At 38.0% G+C, this 22,541-nt stretch overlaps 1 protein-coding gene across 2 annotated transcripts in view; it reads right to left on the reverse strand.

Annotated features, from left to right (window-relative positions):
• Positions 1 to 22,541, reverse strand: part of LOC126174932 (attractin) — a 281,000-nt gene that overhangs the window by 220,976 nt on the left and 37,483 nt on the right. For both annotated transcript variants that reach the window (XM_049921387.1, XM_049921388.1), the window contains exon 5: positions 16,610 to 16,783. In XM_049921387.1, coding sequence (XP_049777344.1) covers positions 16,610 to 16,783 — 174 coding nt within the window. The remainder of the gene's footprint in view (positions 1 to 16,609; positions 16,784 to 22,541) is intronic.

The following is a 22,541-nucleotide window of genomic DNA, read 5'->3' on the forward strand; positions in this document are numbered from 1 at the left end:
GTGTAGTTCTTTGACTGTTCAATAGAAAATCAGCCTTCTTTGTCATTCTGCTTCCCCTAAAGATCTTTGGTAGTATCTCCTCACCTGCCTTGCTTTACATCCTAAGGACTGTAGGGGGGGGGGGGGGGGGGGGGACTTCAGAGAATTTTTAACCCTTTTGACTTCCTAAAGAACACTGGGATTGCCTTGTCTTGTGCCACTTGCAGCACTTGCGCCAATTCGTCTGCTTTGGCAACATCAAATTCACTTCCTTCAGTGGTTGTATCTTGAATTCTGCATTTAAAAGCTCCCAATTCACTAAGTGTAGATTGCATAGTCACTCAGGATGGATGTTAGTGTCTGCATTTGCAATTGTGAAGTAAATGAGATTATGGTCAGTTGTTAAGCCCATCATAGACCTTCCAGTTGGTGATGTGGTCACTGACTTTCGAGTTTGCGAAGTTGATTTCTGTATTTGCTGTTGCAACTGTCCGATTTTGGAAAGTAGGTGGGTTCAGGTGGTCTACTTGTGACATGGAGGTCAAGTTCTTGTTTAGTGTTGAAGGCAAAGTCCTCTTTTGTCTGTTACTCTGCTACGCCACAATCTCGATTTTGTGTTAGCAGCCATTACGGAAATGTGTGTTTCATGTCAACCCAGTATTGCTGCTGTTTTTATGTTTGCTATGTGTGGTTGTATGTCCTGCCTGCATTGAAAATACTGATTAGCTATGTAAAATCTTCCTAAGGCAGTCATTATTTCTATTGTCACAGTGTGTCCATCACAGAAGTGATGTACCTATGTGACTTATGTCTTTATCTGACACCACAATCACACCTATTGGATGATGACCTGATGTTATGATCTGTGCTGTAATTGGCATGTGGGGTAGTGCCCCGTTTCTGGAATATGGCTCCCTGTATACATAGTATTTGTACATTCAACCCCTCTAACACTTTCCTGAGTTTTTGCAACTTGAACAGCCGAGGAACTATTGAATGCTATATTAGCAATAAGAAGAGAGAAATGGTGTGGTATAGTGACACAACTACTCGTGAAACAGAACAGCCATAAGGCGTGGAACTTGCCTGAAGAAACTTAACAGTGACCCCACAGGTTCTTCTCCAAATTTATTTGATGTAAACCTGAACAAACTGCACATCACCTACTGTTGAATGGGAAAATTAAAAGACGAACTGCGGACAGGAGGCTTCAAAGAAATACTGATGAGGAAGATTACAGTGGAACCCCTTCACCATAGAAGACGTGGAAGCAACGTTTCAATCTATGAAGAACAATAAAGCTGCAGGCCTAGGTGATCTAAGACCAGAGCAAATTAAAATGTTTGGGCCAGTAACAAAGCAATGAATCTTAAATTTAATGAAAATCTGCATTTCAAAATTACAGATCCCTACAATCTGGCACAAAGCCACTGTTGTAGCACTTCTGAAGCCTGGAAAAGAACCAACTGACTCTAAAAACTTCTGACCAGTTTCTCTGCTTTGCCAACTGTACAAAGTCCTGGAAAGGTTAACCCTCAATCGCATCTCACAACATGTTGATAAAAACCTTATAAATGAGCAGTCAGGTTTCTTCCAAGGAAGGTCATGCTGTGGTCAAATATTCAATCTGACTCAGTCTATAGAAGATGGATACAAAAGAGAGGTATTCATCTGTCAGCATTGTATGAGACCATCAAGCACAAGAAGTTGATTAGAAAGGCATATTCAGTTACAAAAAACTACTAATTAACATCCATCATCCACTGTTTGCTGCAAAACAGGAGGCTTTTTTGTCACTCTTTATTTATTTAGTGTATGGCTAATACAGACATATCATGAAATTACATATACATATGTACATATTGACACACAAAAAACTTAAGTTTGTCTTTACAACTGAATATCCAGTCCTTTAATCCAGCGCACTGCATCTGGAGGTGCTAGCAGGAAGTCCTCTTTGGCGCCGTGATAGGTTCGAATCCTGCATTCACTGACAATGTGGTGAACAGACTGGTATGGAGCCCCGCAGTCACAAGCTGGATCAGGCAGCATCTTCCACTTAAAGAGAGCATCCCTGCATCGCCCATGGCTGGTACAGATTCTGTTGAGAGTAGACCAGGTCTTGCGTGGTAAGTCGATTCCACTTGGAAGTTTAGCGCCTGAGAAGATGTTATGCAGGTGCACATCTGTCACTGCTTCTCACCGACCTTTCCATTCTTCAAGAGGTTTGAAATTCTTAGCAACCATGTCAGCAGCATCGCACAGAGTTGGATGACGTGATTTCAGTCTCTTGCGATTTAAAAGTGGCAGGTTGCTATGCACGGGTAGGTTAGAATTCCTGGAGATCTTGTGGAATTCTCTCATAAGGCCAGTACATCTGCGTAGATCAGGAGACATTATACCGGTGAACAGTGGAAGCCAATAAACTGGAGTAGATCTGATTGTGCCAGATATTATGCACATTGTCGTATCCAGCTGGGTATCAACAAGCCTTGTATGATGACTATTCATCCAAACAGGTGCACAATACTCAGCACTTGAGTATACCAAGCCCAGAGCTGAAGTTCGCAGGGTGGTTGCTGAAGATCCCCAGGTAGTACCGCATAGCTTATGGAGGATGTTGTTTCGAGTCCTCAGCTTTTGAGCTAAGTTAAGAAGGTGTTGTTTGAAGCATAGTGTACGATCCAGGATGACACCAAGATATTTTGGGTTCCAATTGTGACGAAGAATTTTGCCTCTGAAACTTACTTCCAGTTTTACGTTCGCCAATTGGTTATTTAAATGGAAGCAACACACTTCTGTTTTACTCACACTGGGTTGGAGTCTCAAGATTTTGAAGTAATTGTCTAATGCAGACAGGTCATTGGCTAAAATCTCTTCTGTTGTCTTCATTTCCTGGTGTTTGACGGCTAGAGCCAGGTCATCGGCATAGCAGTATTTTCTGGACGAAGTGTCAGGTAGATCAGATAGATATAAGTTGAACAGTAAGGGTGAGAGAACTGATCCTTGAGGCAATCCATTGTTCAGCTTCCTCTCCTTACTTATGTTGCTTCCAGTGATTACCTGGAACATCCGATCACTTAGCATGCTGTTAATCAGTCGAGCCATTGTTCTGCAGGGTATGATGCGGAGAAATTTGTAGATAAGACCTTCCCTCCACACAGTGTCGAAGGCGGCAGTTAGATCAACAAATGCCACAGATGTTTTCTGCTTCATTTGGTATCCTGACTCTATGAAGGATGTGAGAGACAATACTTGGTCGCAGCAGATACGCCCTGGTCTGAAGCCTGCCTGATCAACTGGAACGTTTTCTAAGATTGCGCTACTTATTCTGTTATATATTAGCCTTTCAAAAAGCTTGTAGCAGCAGCTGAGTAGGGAAATGGGGCAATAGTTTTCTACCTTGTTGCTGGGTTTGCCAGGTTTCAGAACAGTTCTTTGTCACTCTGCAAAACAGGAAGGGATGATGGAGGTCCTTGAAGAATGGTCTCCCTCAAGGTAATGTATTGGCACCCTTGCTGTACAACATCTATACTAACGACCAACCAATCAACCCTCATTATTTATGCTGATGACACAGCAACTGCAGCTCATGGCAAAACCTTTGAGGAAGTGTAAACGAAGCTGACAGTAGCCCTGAATGATCCCAGCAAGTATGATGATGATGATGATAACCACCTGAAGCCAAATCCCAGAAAGACGCAATCCTATGACTTTAATCTGAGAAAATGGGAAGCCAGGATGAGTTAAGTATTACATGGAGACGACAAATATGCCACTACGATACTCCAAAGAACTTGGGAGTAAAGTTGGACTGTAGTCTCACACTCAAAGATCTTTGCCAAGAAACAAGGCTGAAAGTATCTGCTTGGAACAATGTCATACGTAAACTTACTGGCCAATGTGCTCAGTACATCCACCTTGGCACTATGTTTCTCTGCAGCAGAATATGCAGCACCAGTTTGGCACAACTCCACACATGCTAAACTGGTGGACCTGGCATTAAATGAGACTGGATAGTGTGACTAGTTGCCTGTGACCAACTCCTGTCACCAAAATCTATCAAGTTATGGGTATAGCACCACCTGACATCCACATAACAACAATCACAGAAAATGAGAAAAATAAGCAGGAAACTGACCCCAGGCAACCCCTGTTCGGACAAGAAGCACAAAGACCTAGGCTTCATGCACACGCCATCAGTAATTCCGTCAGCACCTGGAACTCACTGAACAGAGATCTGGCAAGATTCATTAACCAAAAGGGAAAGGACGAACATCAAACAGGAACCTGCCATGGGCTTTCATTTGCCATATGCAACCTGGAAGGCTCTAAACCAACTGAGGACAGGAGTGTCAAGATGCAAGGTAAACCTCAAGAAATAGGGTTACACCACTGAGAAGAAATTCTGTGAGGGTGGCGACCTACAGGGCACGCAATATCTCCTGGTTTGTAGAAACCTGCTTGATCCTTGCACTGCAGAAGATCTTTAAGCTGCAAGTGATACGGCCATCACCCTGCAGTCCATTTAATAGAAAACCACATGTGTCTTCATGTATTATGTTATTACTTTCAGTATCTTGTATTTCTGTACTGCGCTTTTATTTATCATGTTGCATATTAATTAGTTAGTATATCTAAGTCCTGGACATGTAAAATAAAATAAATAAACTGAAGAGCTAATGGCTGCCAGAGAAACAATACTCATCTATAGAGCTACAATAACACTGAGGCCTTATCAGAGAAACGTTTAGAAAATGGCTTTCCTGATGTCTTCTGTTCTCAAAATGTCTCAAATTTAGTAGTTGATTCGAAGACAGTCATTTTGACAATTAAATATCACACGAATGTAACTTTTTATGTGCAAAATGGCTTGGCCTCGAAGAGGTGAACTGTCTGACACTTTGTTTACATAAGTTGCAGCAGCTGTTCATGAAATATTTCGATTTTCCCCTCAAATCACAATTAAGTTTTTCTCAATTACTCACATTTCTTTCAAGCAATTAAAACCTTTGCAAAATTACACTTCACACTGGTCTATTTGATATATCATTTGTCCATTTCCCACACTGTGTGCTGTGATCAAAAATTGAACAAAAAGTTTCCCTAAAATAAGTAATTAAATTTTTCTTAATTAGCTTGAGGAAGTTCAAGCAATTAAACTCTTGTACGAATGCAGAGTCTCACAGTGGTAAAATTGAATAAAAAGTTCTTGGTTTCCAGGCACATCAAGTGATTAAAATTGCATGAGCTTTTGGCCAAGCACTCCTTGGTCATTGTCAAGTGGTATGGCTGCCGGTGGGCTTCTGGTAGGCCTCTTACATACATTAGCTGCCAGCTGTGGTGTCACTGGTGCCTGCAGCATTGCTGTACATGGGCATATGTTGACTCGGCGTTCGATGCAGCCGCTTCAATTGCACGACCACTGGATCCCATGCTGTGCTGAGCTGCAGGCCACTGTCTCTGTTTAAGATGTTATTTGTGATTTTTATTTCAATGGCTTCTTTAATTACATAATCTCAGAAACCATTTATGCAAGCCATGATGGATGTCTTGCGAAATTTCAACCAATGTCCATTTTCTACAGCACACTCAGCTAAAGCAAATTTCTTGGAGCAGTGTAGGCAATAAAACCTCTCATGCTCCTTCCTGTGTTGCTCCGCAGCATGTACTGTTTGTCCGAAGTAAGGCTGGTCACATTCACAACGTATCTTGTAGACCCCAGGTGTTCTGAGATCTGCTGCATGTTTAACTGGTCCCAGTAATTGATGGATTTTTGTTGGAGGCCTGAAGATTGATTTAATCTTTTATCGTTTCAGCAAGTGGTTTATCTTGCCTGCACGGAACCACAGAATGGTAAGAAAGGAAGTTTATTTTCTGCTCTTCATCAGTGATCTTGTGAGTCTTGCATGAAATCATTCATTTATTTGATGGGCATTACTGAAGACCTCAATTAGGTGACTCAGCACATGGGACAGGTTATCAGCATCTGACACCAGCTCAGCATGGCATGGGATCCAACTATCACGCAGTTGAAGTGGGCACATTGAATGCTGAGTCAGCATAAGCCTGTATATGGTGATGCTGTGAGCGCAAGTGATGTCACAGTCATCAGCTAGTGTATATAAGTGGCATACCAGCAGCCCATTGGCAGTCATACCATGTGATAATGGCCATGGAGTGCTTGGCTGAAAGTCTGAGTAATTTTAATCACTTTATGTGTCTGGAAACCAGAGAACTTTTTGTTCAATTAAACCCTTGCTTGAAAAACTGGTATTTAGCCATTTCTGATTCTTCAGTAGACAAAGTGAGTCATGTTTTCATTACACTCAAACATTTGACCAATAATAATGCAGATTATAAATTTTATATACGTAATTTCAAATTAAATGTCAGGAGTAAAGTACTGATTCCAATTTGTCTCTCTTGCATTTCATGAATTACACGAGGTACAATGCCAGTATCTGTGTCATTTGACTGCTATGAATTAAACCCAATGGTGACTTCAGTTGTTTGTGACGTTGAGACACAGATGGTGTGTGGGAATGACTGCGTTCAAAACTATGTGTGCATGATGGGCCAACTGCGCTGTGGCATTTAGACAGAGATGTATCTATGTATCTACATTTATCTTATTTAAAAAATCTAAAAGCCATCTAACAAGGGGAAGCCGCGGTGTTGGGATCACAGATTTACTTAGTACACCATAAAAACAACATAATACGCAAGCAGTAAGGTGCATTACCCTGGCAATTCCGAGAAAATCGCAAGGAAAGTTTTACGCGTCTGTTATGTCAGTTATGTATCTGTGCGTAGATGCTGAGGCGATGGTTTGACTCCTGCTCAAACCTTTATTTTTGTACTACAATGGTTAATTCTGTGATATTCAAAAAATTTGCACCTACACTATTCATTCTTGCTACATTAGCAACTTCTGACTGCTTCACAGGTTAACTGCCAAATGGGGCCTGCCTCTGTGTCTGTAGCTCAAAGCATTGAGTTGCAAAGCAGTTCTGGGTACCTTACCAGATTGCATGTATACGGGATTTCAAAAAACATGATAGGCATACATTTTCAGGAAAATTCTACGTGTCTCTTCATTTACTTGTTAATAGTTAGAAAATATTTGTTCTCATAATCAAATTTAATTAAAAATAGTAAGTAATCAAATAACATGAAATTCACTAAAACTTCATGCAAATACACATGGTTTTTTAAAATTATATTACCACTAAAATGTCATATAAATTAAATAATATGACCAGTGGAGAAAAGAAATACAGATTAAAAATTAAGTAGGAGCAGGAGTTGAACCATCGCATCATACACGTTCATCTTATCTAGCTCAAACGCTAAGCAGCTGGCATATACCTCTTACATAATAGAACTTGTAAAACTTCTCTTGCAATTCTCTCACAATTGCCAGAGTAGTGCACCTGATTACTTGCATGTTATGTTGTTGTAATAGACTACAAAAGGTGTCCGAATTTTGTAGTAAATCTGTGATCCCAACATTGTGGCCTCTGCCTGTAAGAAATTAGGTATCTAAGCACAAGAAGAAACACCATCTCTCTCATGATTGCTCCCAATGCTAACCCATGTTATTTCATAACTGATTAACACTGTATAAGTGTAGTGTATTGCAAAAAATTAAGTATTGCTTAAGGATTTGAGAGCTACATGATGCTTTTCTGCATAATTAATTATGTGACTGTTTAATGAAGTGATATGTTTTGTGTATTAGGAATTATTTAATGTAACTTGGCAGAGACGTTTTATTTGAGGTCCAGTTAAATTTTTATTTGAGATAGTGAGATGAAAGTATAAGTGTAATTTAGTGTCCTTTACGTGTGATATTTTTACTCTTTTTTTTTTTCCAAGTGGTGTTGCTATCCTTATATTTTATACACCAGAATTGTCAACTGCATATCTACTTAAGTTTGAAGTTAATTTTGAGAGCAAGAAATATGTTTAGGAAGAAGAAATCTGTATTTCTGAGTTACAATAACAAACATTAAACAAGAGAGTTAAAGTACTAATCTGTAAGGAAATCTTTATTCTCAAGGACAGTACAAGTGTCTTAGTCACTGACATGCAAGTCACCAAGTGGTGTCAAATAAAAGGACCAATTGCACCTGGCAGCCGAAAACCCCAAATGGAGTCTCCCAAATAATGTCATATGATTATTTCATTCCATTGATGTAACAAAAAAAGTTTATCATATATCCGGAAGTCTGTGCTGCCTTCTCACGTTTTTTAGTGTCACTTAAGTTTCTTTGTGTGCTGTTGCTTCCGAATAGATGTCGTTCAAAGCACAACAAATTTAAAGCAAATTTACGCAGAAAATCAGAGGAAGAGTAACCTCCCACAAATATTCTAATACTGTGGTTCAGTATTGCATTTTGAAATTATCACAATTAATATTATGCCATTTTCATTGTCTACTACACAGACTGGATCGATTCACAGTTTATGGCCTTATTGTTTTGTTATTTTTATTGTTTTGTAGTAGCAAAGTTTACTCATATGAAGTTCCGATACCACAATTCCAATTACAAGCTAGAGCAGGCCTTTTAAGTGTCAGACAACTACCGTATTTACTCGAATCTAAGCCACACTTTTTTTCGGTTTTTGTAATCCAAAAAACCGGCTGCGGCTTAGAATCGAGTGCAAAGGCAAGCGGAAGTTTTGAAAAATGTTGGTAGGTGCCGCCACAACTAACTTCTAAAAAAAAAAAAAAAAAGGGTGCAAGACGAGCTCTTTTTCTCCGCCCCGAGTTTCGACCACTGCATTTTCATACATTATCCAACGAAGTACATACAAATTCCGTATTGTTCATCTTCGAATGTAGCAGAATTTCAATGTACTACGAAAATCCGACTGGCAAGACTGTTCGGGATGTTTGTCAACATGGCCAACTCCACGCTCTCAATTTTTTCCTACCTGTGGCAAGAAATGGTAGCTAATAGGAACTTTTATGAATTGTGTATCACATGCAGTATTCTCTTCACCATAAGAATACGAATATAAATATTTTGCCATGTATTTTTCATGTTTGCTGCTATCTCATTTAAATCCTGTCTGCCTAATAAACTACGAAACTAGAGTGAGACAACAGCAAACGCAGAAGAATATACATATCCTGTCATGTTTATATTCGTATTATTCTTATGCCTAATAGTGATACAGTCAGAAATGAAGCACGGCAACTGACTAGATTTTTAAACCTAAGATGACTAATTTCTGTGCAGAATTTGTTGTACTAAAGAAGCGGCCGCAAAGATTTTCAAACGGAGAAAAATTTTCACCTAACTCTCGTTCAGAACATTGTTCTATCATACGCAGTCTATTATTTGGTTCTTGTTGATCATTATCAAAGAAAGCAGCAGTGTAAGTAACAACAAATAGCAGTCTCTTGCCATTGTTTCGCTAATGAGACGATTCCTCTTTTTTTTTTGTAAGCGGCGGTAGCGCGCACAAAAGCAAGCCATGCCGCGAGCCGCGACAGGCCGTAAACACGCACTATCAGAATGCGACAAACAATGCATGACACAGTACAGTAATGCATTTTCAGCTTAAGAGTGACGTACACACCTATAACAAAGAAAACGGCAATTATCAGATCGAAGCAAACTAAGCAATCGATTCAAACCAGATGAAGCACGTGAAAAAGGAAGGGTACCCGAATAAATACGGACGGAGCGCCTGACGCATAGCAATGGCTACCTGGTAAAGCTTAACTGCTATGCTTACGACTCGAACCAAACTACTGTAGCTGTATCGTCATTCATGCGACCTAAATTGTGTCTCGTATTACAATGGACCAACTTTGTTTCGATTTGGAGGTGCGGCCTAAAACTTTTCTCTCCCCTTGAATTTCGAGTCTAAAATTACAGGTGCGGCTTAGATTCAGGAATTTTTTTTTCCTTCATTTCGAGTCTCATTTTTCAGGTGCGGCTTAGATTCGAGTGCGGCTTAGATTCGAGTAAATACGGTAGTATCAAACAAACCCCTCTTTGAATCAGAATGTGCACACCACAATGAAACCAAATTCAGTGACAAAATTTTGTCGTGCCTGTCTGCTCCTCATTGGATTGAGAGATGCCGTTAAGAATAAACTGGTTCTGGTTGCAACAGACTATGATGTTCACAAGAGTAACTGAAAGTCGGTGCAATAATTTCCATGTGATAACTAATGTGTAAGCATTTGAAGACACCTACTCTGCTCCATGGTCAGAAGAGCTATTACTGAAACATGTGTACACAAATTATTTTTACAACATCTACTGGACACCTATCAATGAATATCTTTAGACAGCTCATGGTTATTAATTCTCCTTTTGTCCATTAACAATGTGAGTGATTGCACTTTGATGGTTTGATGTGGTTAGCACCTGGCTATTCTTCAGTTCACCTTGCTATTCTTCAGCACATGATGAACGATTTATGGTAGATGTGCAAATTATTATGGTAACATATTCTCCCCACACCCAACTGTTTCCAACCCCTCCCCTCCCCATCCCATCCCATCATTTCCTCCCAATTCACGTCCCATCATCTTCACTGTGTGCTGCTCTCTGCCAGTGTACTCACCGGTCTTTCTCTGTTCTCTGCTCCTCTCCTTTCCTCTCTCCTTTTTCAACTCTCCCCCCACCCCCTCAACCTCCCGACACTGTGCCTGGTAGCCTTGTCCTCTCACCTGTGGTCACCGTATGCTGCACCAGGCAGCATTGATTCCTCTTTCCCCAACAGTACCCTGCAATCCTTTCCCTTTCCCCACCCCACTCCGGATTTTACTCCTGTTCAACATGTTTTAGTTGCATTCTGGCCCGAGCAGCCAGAGATAGCGGATGCGTGTGAGAGATCTGCTTGCTTGGGTGAATGTGTGTGTGTTTTATACTTTTCTGGAGAAAGCTTTGGCTAAAAGTTTTGTGTGTAAGAGTCTTTTTGTTGTACATGTCTGCAACACAACATGTCATCTTTACAGTGAGTAGCAATCTATCCTTTTCAAAATTGTTGATATTCGAACATAAACATTCCACTGTTTAATTACCTGGATGACATTATCACAATGTGCTCAATACAACAGTTTCATTTGGAAAATTTGAACCTCTTGTTCAAGAATTTATAAGGTCAAGGTTTGCAGTACAGTTTGCACAAACACTAGCTTCTAAACAAGAACCTGGAGTACTTTAGTAATGTTCTCAGTACCATTGGTAACAGTTTCAATGAACATCACATACTGGCAATCAACAAATTATGAACACCATGCAACTTTAAATTATTGTAGTTGTTCCAGGGCAAAACTAATTATGTTAAGATCAGTCAAAAAGTTACTTAATTAACTTCGTACAAAATATAATTCCATTTAGGGCAAATGCTTATACTACACCTCCGTAACAGCTATGTTTTTTCCCTCTCCTCCTCTCTTTACAGACTGGGAAAGTCATTGCCCCTGAAGTCCGCTTCACAAATAATAGTGTTCCATGCAGGTTGGGGCACGAATGGGGATTGCAGCACTGCTGGTTCCAAGCAATAGTCGCAATATGTGCATGGAGGGGCTTTGTGCTTAAAGAAAGCACGTATCCCGCAATTTATGTCTCTCATTCGCTTCTGCAGAATCTGTCACTTACCACCGCCACCATCAGCCATGAAAACACACAACATAAGCAATAAAAAATTCAAGAAATAACTTGCTGCAATCCTGTTAAATGCTTGTACTGGCTACGATGTTCACAGCAGAGTGCTTAGAACACTACTGAACACTCACTGGCTTTCAGACAATGTGAAGTCAGGTGCAGAGAACGAACCTAAACGCTACAACCATCAGTCATAATTCCTGTTATGTACCAGAGAGGGGGGGGACATCCAACTTAGTCTGTGACAAAGCACATACTGTTGCCATACATGTTGCATCATAAGAAGCAACGAAAACCTGACAGACACCTACCATTGACAAAGTTTGTGTGGCAACACTTGCTGCTACCGATTATTCACTTATGCATTCACTGTATAGAAGTGCTGTTTCTTTGCAAATAGCTGCAATTTTCTTGCTGCTGCTGTTATTCTTGTTTGCAAGTCACGATGACTAAGTTACGAGACACATGCAGCCAAACAACAAAATTCATATCCAAGCAGTGACAAAGATAATACCAGAAGGAAAAGAATCTTGTCAATACTGCAGACTGCAACACCAAAGTTATGTGGTATTCTACTTCAAACAGTATGGCGAATGTTTGTAGAAGCACGCAGAATAGAGAACAAGACAACTAAACAATGAAAAATTACATGAAATGTTATGTTTCTTGTTCCTTTTCTTCCCCAAAGCTGAAAACATAGTTCCCTCTCCTCATTCCTGTCATCTTCCCCTACCCTCTCCCCTCCCAACAATTTACTAATACAAGGCAGAGTACCACCAGGCGTGCAGTACCTGTGCTGGTGTATTTGTCAGTGTTAGTTATGGGGAGCAGAAGACCTGGATTTTCTACTTTGCAACGAAGTTAAAACGTACAGTGGAGCAAATGGATGCTTAAATACTCGCATAATCAAAACTGTTATATCTTTATAACCTAACATAATTTGCACTAAATGCTCAGCTGTGATTTCAGTTACGAGTTCTTCAAAACCAGATGCAAGTGGCCCTTATGAAATCAATATTAGATTAGTTTATGCCTTACGATCCGTTGGCAAGGGCATGGCTGCAGGGAGAACATTTGTTCAGTGATGAACTTACATCAACCACCAAATAAATTTGAAAAACTGACTGCAATATTAGAGAAAGCGGTATGTGAGGTCAGTGAGGAAAGCACGAAACTGGCTGCTAGGGAAGCAGTGGAAGAAAATGATGGATGTTCGGATATTGCAGTTGCACTTGATGGAAGTTGGCATAAATGAGAACACGCTTCTCTGAATGGCGTAGTGACTGCCACAAGTGTAGACACCGGTGAAGTGTTAGATGTGGAGATAACGTCTAAATATTGCAAATGTTGTAAAGTCAATGAACATAAAGAACACAACTGTGTGGCTAATTTTAGAGGACACAAGTGGTGGTATGGAAGTTCATGGAGTACAACAAATATTTCATCATTCCGTAGAAACAAGAGGCATATGGTACACCAAATATTTCAGCGATGGTGACAGTAAGGCGTACAACAATGTGGTGAACTCAAAGCCATATGGAGACACCATTACTAGCAAAATAGAATGTGGAGGCCATGTTCAAAAAGGTTTGGGAACAAGGCTGAGAAAACTAACTGTTGGTATGAGCCAAAAAAAATTAGAAGACAGAAAACTGTTGAGCGGACAGGGTCGGTTAACTAAAACAGAAATAGAAAACGTGCAGGTATACTATGGGCAGGCATTTAGGAGAAATAAAGAAAATCTGGAGGCAATGAAGAGAGATGTTTGGGCCATATTCTTCCATAAGTCCTCTACTGATGATAAGCCATGTCATGGATTGTGTCCATCAGGAGAAAATTCGTGGTGCAAATACAATAGGGCTCAGGCAACTGGAGAATCTTATTCTCACCAGCATTCTCTTCCTGCTGCTGATATTACAGCAATTAAATCTATTTTCAGAGACTTGGCTTACCCTAACCTTCTAAGGAAATGTATGCATGGGCAGACACAGAACCCAAATGAATGTTTCAACAGCATAATTTGGAAGCGCCTTCCTAAAACTGTATTTGTAGGCATGAATACAATGAAACTAGTTCATGATGCTGTTATTAAATTCAATTGCGCAAATATTGGAAAGTGTTGGGTACTGAAAAAGCTGGGAATCCATCCTGGTGAAAATATGATCACTGGGCTGCAACACTGCAATAAAATGAGGATAGCCGATGCAGACAGGTTTGCATCTAATATGGCCAAGAAAGCAAGACAAACATCCAGATAGGTGAAAAAGAAGCTGGAATATCTGCTAGAGGCCAAAGAAGGGCCATCATATGCAGAAGGACTGTTTTAATTAACTGTAAGTAACAAATTTCAAAAGTGTTTTCTTTAAAGTCAATTTCCCACAAACTAAAATTTCAGTACATATGCCCCATTATAGATAAATGAATGAAATTTTCAGAGACTCTGCATAACATAAAAAGCCACCTCTGGTACTACATTCATTAATATTCCTCCATTAGGAAGTTCACAAAAAAATACTTTCTGCAGAAAAAACTTAATATTTTTTGTTAAAAAATTAGAAAAAGTATTTCTTAAAAACTATAAAATGGATAAAGTAGATTTTAGTACAGTTGACTATTAGCATCATGTAATATACAGTAAAAATATTAAGGTCCTGCATTAAATAGTTTTTTCAGAAAGGGGTCAAATACTTGCCTCAATTAACATGGGTTAGATAGGCAAGGTGTGGTCCCCCTTAAAAAATGGTTGTTAGCTACTTGTATATTGTTGGTTAAAATGGTCTCATTCTCTTTAATAGTAACACTACCTAACCCAGTGGTTTCTTTTCCTGTCACTCTTCTAACAAGATTCCATACTGATTTAATTGCTGGAGCTGTTAATTTCATCCCTAACATACATATTTCTTGATTTTCTGGCAACTTTTCTCAGTATGTTACAGTAATTTTTGTAGTGTAATGGGTATAGTAAAAATGGAACACAACTTTAAAGCTGTTAATTAGCCATCCTAATAATGTTGCTACCTAACTGCAAGTTTTTTTCGTACAATGTGTACTATGCATAGTTTCCATGTGTTACAAAGTTTTTTGAAACTCTCCGATTCAAGACACTGCAATGCCATGGACTGCATAATTTTGTGACAACCAGCAGTCTGAAAAAAATTCACAGTTTTTCAAAGTGTGCCACAGCTGTCTAAACTGTACTTGTTTTTGTGGTGTTTGCTTTATAATGACTTCTTGAGTGATTGTCTATCTCACAGTTCTTGTGTAATAATACTGCTGCCTCTGGAGATACAAAAGTATGGGTAGTAGCTTTCTCTTATTTCATCATAAAACTGCACCCTAACTAACTCAATACACAAAAGTGTATCACTATACTGGTATCATAGCCATGTAGAGAGATGTAGTGATAAATGGAAAGAAAAAAAAAATACTGTTGGAGTCCCATTTGCAACTTTAAAGTTATCATCTAAAAGGATCAATAAGAAAAGAAAGCCATGTGCAATATTGCTCAACACCCAGCAGTGAATGAAATTGGAGACACAGATTAAGGAATATTAGTCAGATGTATGTCTACTTTTATTTAAAAATATAATTATTTGGAAACCTTTTCTTTTTCATAAATGCACATTTACTAGATAAAATGTAGACTTGAAAGAAATTTCTTAAGACTGCTGGCTAGTCGGACAAAACATTGCCTCACTGCATGTACAGTTTACATCTTGTCACCAGTGCAGCACACATTTGCAGCTAGTAACAAGGTTGAAGACAGATTTTGAAACAACAAATGAAATGTACTTAGGAAAAAAATATCAGTTCAATTTAATGTACAGGCAGGCATGATTCCATTTTTGATCACTGGTACACATGCACTTTTAAATACAGTAATAAAGTTTCTGTGTATTTAACACTATTTCACAAAACGAAGAATAGAAATGGCCTTTGATAACTTTCATTCATTCAATGATAAGTAATTATGGAAGGAACAAAATCTACTTCTTTTATTTACTGAAATACTCAATTTTTGCTCACTTTCAAATCAACAATAAGATATGCAGTCTTCAGAAGAATAAACAAAAATAACTGAAGCAAAGAACGTTACACTACTAGCCAAAATATGATTTATTAAATATTACGATGAACTTCCAACACAAACACAGGCAATTTTGACTTTGGAACTCAAATTTAGGTCTAATATGTGAACATTACCTCAGTCAGCATGAGAATATAATCAAAGCCCCATGAAACCTGAGGCTTCAAGAGAAATTGTGTTAAACATGAAAGGACTGGTGACTGCCTAAGATACTTATGTCTGTTACTGAGCTTAATGTGATCTTGAATGCGAAGGAGAGCAATGCTGTGGTAGGGAAAGAATTGAGATGTTCCAGAGAATCAGGAATTTTCAATTCAGTTTAGGCTCAGACAATAAAGATATAATCTATGGACCAAAACCAAATCAGAAGCTGTCAGTCCTTCATTAACAATCATGACCAATTTAGTAACCAATATCAATGTTCATAAAGGAGGGAGTCACTCTGACTTGCACAGTGGTACGTCCAGTTAGTAAATTCAGCCTGCAAAGATTAATTAATGATTAGTCAAAATAATATTGGTTAGAGTGGCACATCTGGACAGGTGGGTACAAAAAGATAGAAAAAAAGCCAAAAAATAAAAATGATAATGTAAATTATCTACCCCTTTGCATTAAAAGTGTTTCCAATTACTGTACTTCATCATTTTCTAATTATGTACACACTGCATCTGCCAATTATGAAATGTGCTGTTAAATTTTAAAATATTTAACACCATCGAGTGTATGCTAGGAACTAGTTATTATGTGACAAAATAAAACACAGTAACAATAGCTGAGTGAGTGCAGTAAGCTTGTGCAATGTGATGGAATAAAAACTGAATTATTTTTGTTCAATGCACCTGTGAAGTTCTACATAACTATCAACATTTAAAAATATTTTATTAACATTACACATTATTCTCACCATTGAAGTCATAAACGTATATCATTTCAGCACGATGAAATGATTCACCACCTATTATGTACAATGAATCTCTCCAAACAACTGCTCCATGCGAGGCGGAACCCACAGGGACAAAATCTTTGGGTTGTACTACTTCCCAGTAGCCTGTTGCTTCCCACTGACTGCAGTCATCACCTAGAACAAATTAAAACTCTATGTTCAAATGTAGTACGTTTGTTCTGAATGTCCAAAGAGCAAGACAAAAAAGATTAGAGCACTGACAGTACTTTTACTTTATGTATGTAATGAATTATTTTGTGAAACATTCTCAACAGGAGAGGTGATTAAAAAGAACTATTTGAAGATGGCATGCATCATTGTGAAAGACTTTCAATGTAATAAATATGATAGTGGATAACTTTACGTCATGGCTTACTGAAAACAAATTGATATTTAAACTGAACAAATAAAAATGCATGTATTTTTAAGCGGAACTCTTTTAAGAACGAAATTTTATTTTCACGTGGTCATAAAATACTCAGGGAAGCCTAACTTTACAAATCAGTAAAGCTTCCTTGGAAGTCTCACATTTAGTTTATTGATGTACACTGCCTCTGACACTGAAAAGCTATAACTTCTTTACTTTTTGTTCTTTTACTTTCTTGCGCCCTCTGCTGTCATATTATGGGGCAACTCTTGCCATTCATAGAGAATATTATCACTACAGTACAGTGTGCAGTGACAGTTCACAAACTACGTGCAAATCATCATCATCAAAGTGTGTAATTGTAACTTGCTGCACATATACTTCCACATGAATTTATAGTTAATAATGTGGACTTTGTAGTCAAAAAGAGCACTATATGGAACAATGATTAACACTGCCCAACACTTATTTAACTGTTTTACAAAAAGGGGTGCATTATTCTGCAGGTGGAATTTGCATGTTACTATCCACTGATATTAAAGGAAAGTCTTAGCCCAGATTTCCAAATATAAGTTGAAAAGCTTCCTTTAGGGACACCTTTATTTTTACTCCAGTTCAGTGGTGTAATTTAGAGCCTCATATTGTAACATATTATTTATTGTACTACTGTAAAATTATCTCTCTCATATTTTTAGTCTCTTTTCTGTTCTAAGCTTTCTTTTCATTTCTCTGTGAATTATGTAGTTAGCTTTTCAATGACCAAGTAACTCTGGCTCACTTAGTCCCATGGAACCTAATGAACTCAAATGAACAGAATTAAATTAGATTAAAAATAAAAGTTATTTGAGTGACTTATTTATACTGGTGGAATACTACATTTATCAGAGGTAAATGATTATAGCCTATAGAGTTAAGAGTTGTGGCACAAGTACGAGCATGAAACAGATTAGTTTTTATTAAATATGAAAGGAAATAAATTGTTTCAAAAACTTTTGTATGATAAGTATTTTTGTGCATATCATCATCGGAAGGGAATATCGTTTGTGAGCAACAAATAGTAAACTTCATAATAGACACGTTAAATTTGTACAAGATGATACCTGACCAGTTTAGTATGTTAATTATGTGAGTGTCTGCTCTAATCCTTAGCTAAAAGTTAAACCAGGTTGTTGTTATTCCATAATGACTGGTTCGTGTTTGGAAAACATATCAGCAAAGATTATTGATTATTATGTACAACTATATATTCATTTTAAAGCAGCATACATTCAAATTCCAGTGTAAAGGTACCTGAATAGTACTGAGAAGATTTTGCTAAAAACAAAATTGGGTGAACTACATTTAGGGCTCTGATTAACACATTATTATTATGTAGTATTCTGCCTAGTGGCAGGTCTGTGTCTTTGTACGGAGAATTTCTGATGACAATTTTCCCTGTCTTCAGCTTCTTCCTTGAGTGGGCTGTATCTCTTTCCATCTTTCGTGTCATCCTGAAGTTGAATTCTTCTTCTTCCTTGTCCTACCGTTCCTCTAATTTTCCCTTCAATGACTTCATGTTTAAGTATGTGTCAATACAGTTTGCCTTCCTCTGAAGAATTGTATTCATCTTATCTGACAATTTGTACTTAAGATTGCATCCCATCAATTCTGTGAGCAAAAATGATTCATTGTGTCCTGTTACAGAGAGGACACAAACCACTCACTCATTACACATTCCTTTTGTACCATACTGAAGCAGCTCTTGCTGAAATAATACACAATGAAGAAAACCAGAAGCATTTGTACGGACCAGGACTGTTCCTGCAGTAAGACCTTTTCTTGAATTACATTAACATGGATACAAAGGTGTGCAGTAACAAGAACATACTTTCAGAAACTGAATTGATATGGACTATGTAAATAGTGACACTCAAAGAATTTCAACACACAGTTAAACACTATGTACTCCACTTATTCTGACTTGGCTGACAATAAGAAAAGCGTAATACAAGTGCTTATTGCCTTTTAGTGTAGAGGACCAATTTTCATTCTCAAATATTTTGGGGAGCGACTGAATTACGACCACTCAAACAATGGAAACTCCAGGTAGGAATATCGATAATTTAGGAAAAGACAGATCGCTACTTACCATAAAGAAGACTCATCAAGTTGCAGGCAGGCACAATTAAGAGACTTACATAAAGCTTTCACCCACAGCCTTCATCAGTAAAAAGAGGCACACACCATTCACACACATAAGACCGCCAACTCCAGCATCTTCAGCTGCACTGCCGCTCGAGATGCTAGAGTTGGCAGTTTTGTGTGCAACAGGTGGGCTTGCTTGTTGGTGTGAAGGGAGTGCATGTGTCTCTCTTTTACTGATGAAGGCCGTGGCAGAAAGCTTTATGTAAGCGTCTTTTGATTGTGCCTGTCTGCAACTTGATGTGTCCTCTTTATGGTAAGTAGCAATCTGTCTTTTCCTACATTGTTGAACGACTAATGTATTTTAGCAAATATACATAGAACCCATACAGGAGAATTGGCTTCTGCGAAATATTTTTGTTAATTTCCTTAGCTATGGGTGGAGTGAAAAATATTTAGTTTCAAAATCAAGGAAAATCTTACCACTCTATATATAAATTAAAGTGTGGAACTCTAACTAATATCTGTGAAATAGCTGTTACAATTTTCACACATTTTCATGAGGTTATTGTTGTCTCCATAATTAACCTGTTTTATCAAATCATCACTGCAATTATTGCCAAATATTTGGCTGATGACTTTTTGCATCACTTTCGAAAGGTCAACTATATTCAGTATTAACTGAGTTCATATCAGCAGTAATTAGTGTTTCACCTCCTGAAGGTAATTCAAGCCATCCTTTCATTCTTTTGGTAATATTAAAAATTTTCCTGATTAAATTTTCTGTTTTATGACAGTAACTGCCCTTCTGGCTATTATTCTTTCTATTTTGCCTGTGTGTTTATAAACCAATTTTTTGCCTGCCATCTGTTTCTTTGTAAGTGATGCCTTAATGATGCATCATAACTGTGTCTAGTGATCAAAAAATCTTTGTAACAACATTATTTTACTGTTGAAGCAAATTTGTCCTTAACCTTTAATCCTATTTGAGCAACAGTTCATTGTTACCTAATGATCTTTTATTTCATGATTACCTTGTTCTGTTCGCCAGCCTTTTTACTTTGTTTGAAGATCATGTTTCCTTCCTTGCCTACTACTTCGATTTATTCACACACACACACACACACACACACACACACACACACACACACACATTTTTTCATTACCAACAATCTCATCATGTCCCTTAACCCTATACCCCAGTGCACCCTCACTATAGGGGCAAACTACAGTCCAACACATTTTTCCTTCAGCCCTACTTAAATTCTTTGGCACTGCTCATGAATGCCTCACCTAGAAAGTTGTGATTCTGGCTGCAATCCATTTCTAACCCTTAACCATCACTCAATTACACTTTAACAAATACACTGCATCTGCCAACAGTCACACCCAAAAGCTCCCAACTCTTCTACCTTTAAGATCTTGAATGTGTGACCACACTCAATATAAAACCTACTAGAAGCCAATCATAAACTTTAATAAAACATAATACATCTTAGCAGGAAGCTACACACCATGTTGGTAAAAAAAACTGAAAAGTTTTGCACATCTCCAGCATGCACTATCTACAACAATCCTTTCCCCTTCCACCTACCCATTCTATAGCCTACAAAAAGGTGATCAATCGCACAAATACGGTGAGAGATGTTGAGGAGTGTTGTGCAGTGCCAAACACATTCAGTCAAAGCAGGTTACTCTGCAATGTCAGTCTAAAATAGTGAATCTGAAGACTCTTGAAACTGCAATAGAGTTGTGTACGAACATGAAGTTTTGTCACACTGGAGCTAACAGTTGAAGTTGAAGATTTTTATAATACAACACCATACCTTGTAAATGGAGTAATTGCAACACAGTGGTGTAATGCTGATTCATGAGGCTTTAAACACACACAGCTACTTTTTGATCTGTTATGGTCTTAAAAATATACAGGACACATGCTATAAGCAGTAGTTCATGATGGAGTGTTAAACTCTGACTTGCATATAACACTACCCACGAGCTAGTCATTGTCTAATGGAATCAATATCAAACACCAATATTTAACACCTAGTCCCACACTGATGTTTGCCTTACTGTAGAATGGATTAAGTACAAGAACATCACAAACTTCCGCAAATACTGAACAGTGTCCACACACAGACAAGAAAAATAAAGAATAAAAAAAATTACTAGATTTTTCTGACTTCCCAGTTAAAAATATACTTTTTGTTAGATGAAAATACACTATACCCTGGTACAAGTACATTGTTTTCTGTATTAAGTGAAAATACACTTTCCCTCACAGATGAACAACTTATCATTCCTTTGAATGAAGGTTTCGTACACTAGCACAGAACTTCCCAGAACTTTAGGATACAAAATCCAGCAAAAAAACAATGTGTTTTGAAATGATGTTTGATGTGTGGCAACATTTACAGTGCATATTTTCGAATTATGAAAATGTAAACAGGAATTCCACCAAATACAGCACAGAAACTTCTGATGCACTGAAATCACGATTCTGATGTGCTTTTGTCACCCAATCACAGCTCGTCACAAGATCTCACCAACCAATGACAGCAGACATTCAGAGCATAGGACATATGAGGTAGTCAGCCAATAGCAACTTCACTGTTAGGTAGTGCAAACACACAACAAACAGGAATAGTTAATGGCTTACATTAATATATACATACAGCATAGATACAGGAAAGTTTTCACATATAATATTGGCCATTAATAATTTTCTGCAGTTTTTTTCTGAGGGTGTGGTTAGACAGGATCTTAAGAACATAGCTTAAATTGCAGCAGCTGAATATTTCTCACAAGCACAACCATAAATTATCTGCTGTATACTGAACATTTTTAGGGTTACATGGCTGAATATATGAAGTAAAATAAATATGAAAATCTAGCCTTGAAACTTGGTCTCTTTTAGCAATTGTTACCCTTTAAGATATACCAAACACAAATGTGCTAGTGAAATATTAAATAATGGCAATAAATGACTTGTCTTCTTTGACCGAAATTTTTCTATCTGGCTGGTCCTCAGTGTTAAGTTTTGAATGAAACTAATACTCCATGATTTAAGAAATAATTCATCTTGCATAAAAGGAAATTTACTTTGAAAGTAACACTTCTCGAACCATCATTCGCAGTATTTTCCCGTGACATGCTACAAATGTGAAACAATGCGACAATACACTCATCAAAACGAGGCCCACGAGAAAGACATATTGAAAGCAGATTACTGTTACGTAGTATTGCTTAATCTTTGATACATTTTGCTGCTGGCAAATGCTTGTGTGTGCACTGTGTTCTGTTGTTGTAAATTGTACATTTTCTTTGCAACTAAAGTTTTATTTTTATTCTCTTGTTTGTGTTTTACTGCTGCAGTATTATTCTTCAGTATTGGGCTAAATTAAA

The sequence above is a fragment of the Schistocerca cancellata genome, chromosome 3, assembly GCF_023864275.1.
Source record: "Schistocerca cancellata isolate TAMUIC-IGC-003103 chromosome 3, iqSchCanc2.1, whole genome shotgun sequence".
Taxonomy (NCBI): domain Eukaryota; kingdom Metazoa; phylum Arthropoda; class Insecta; order Orthoptera; family Acrididae; genus Schistocerca; species Schistocerca cancellata.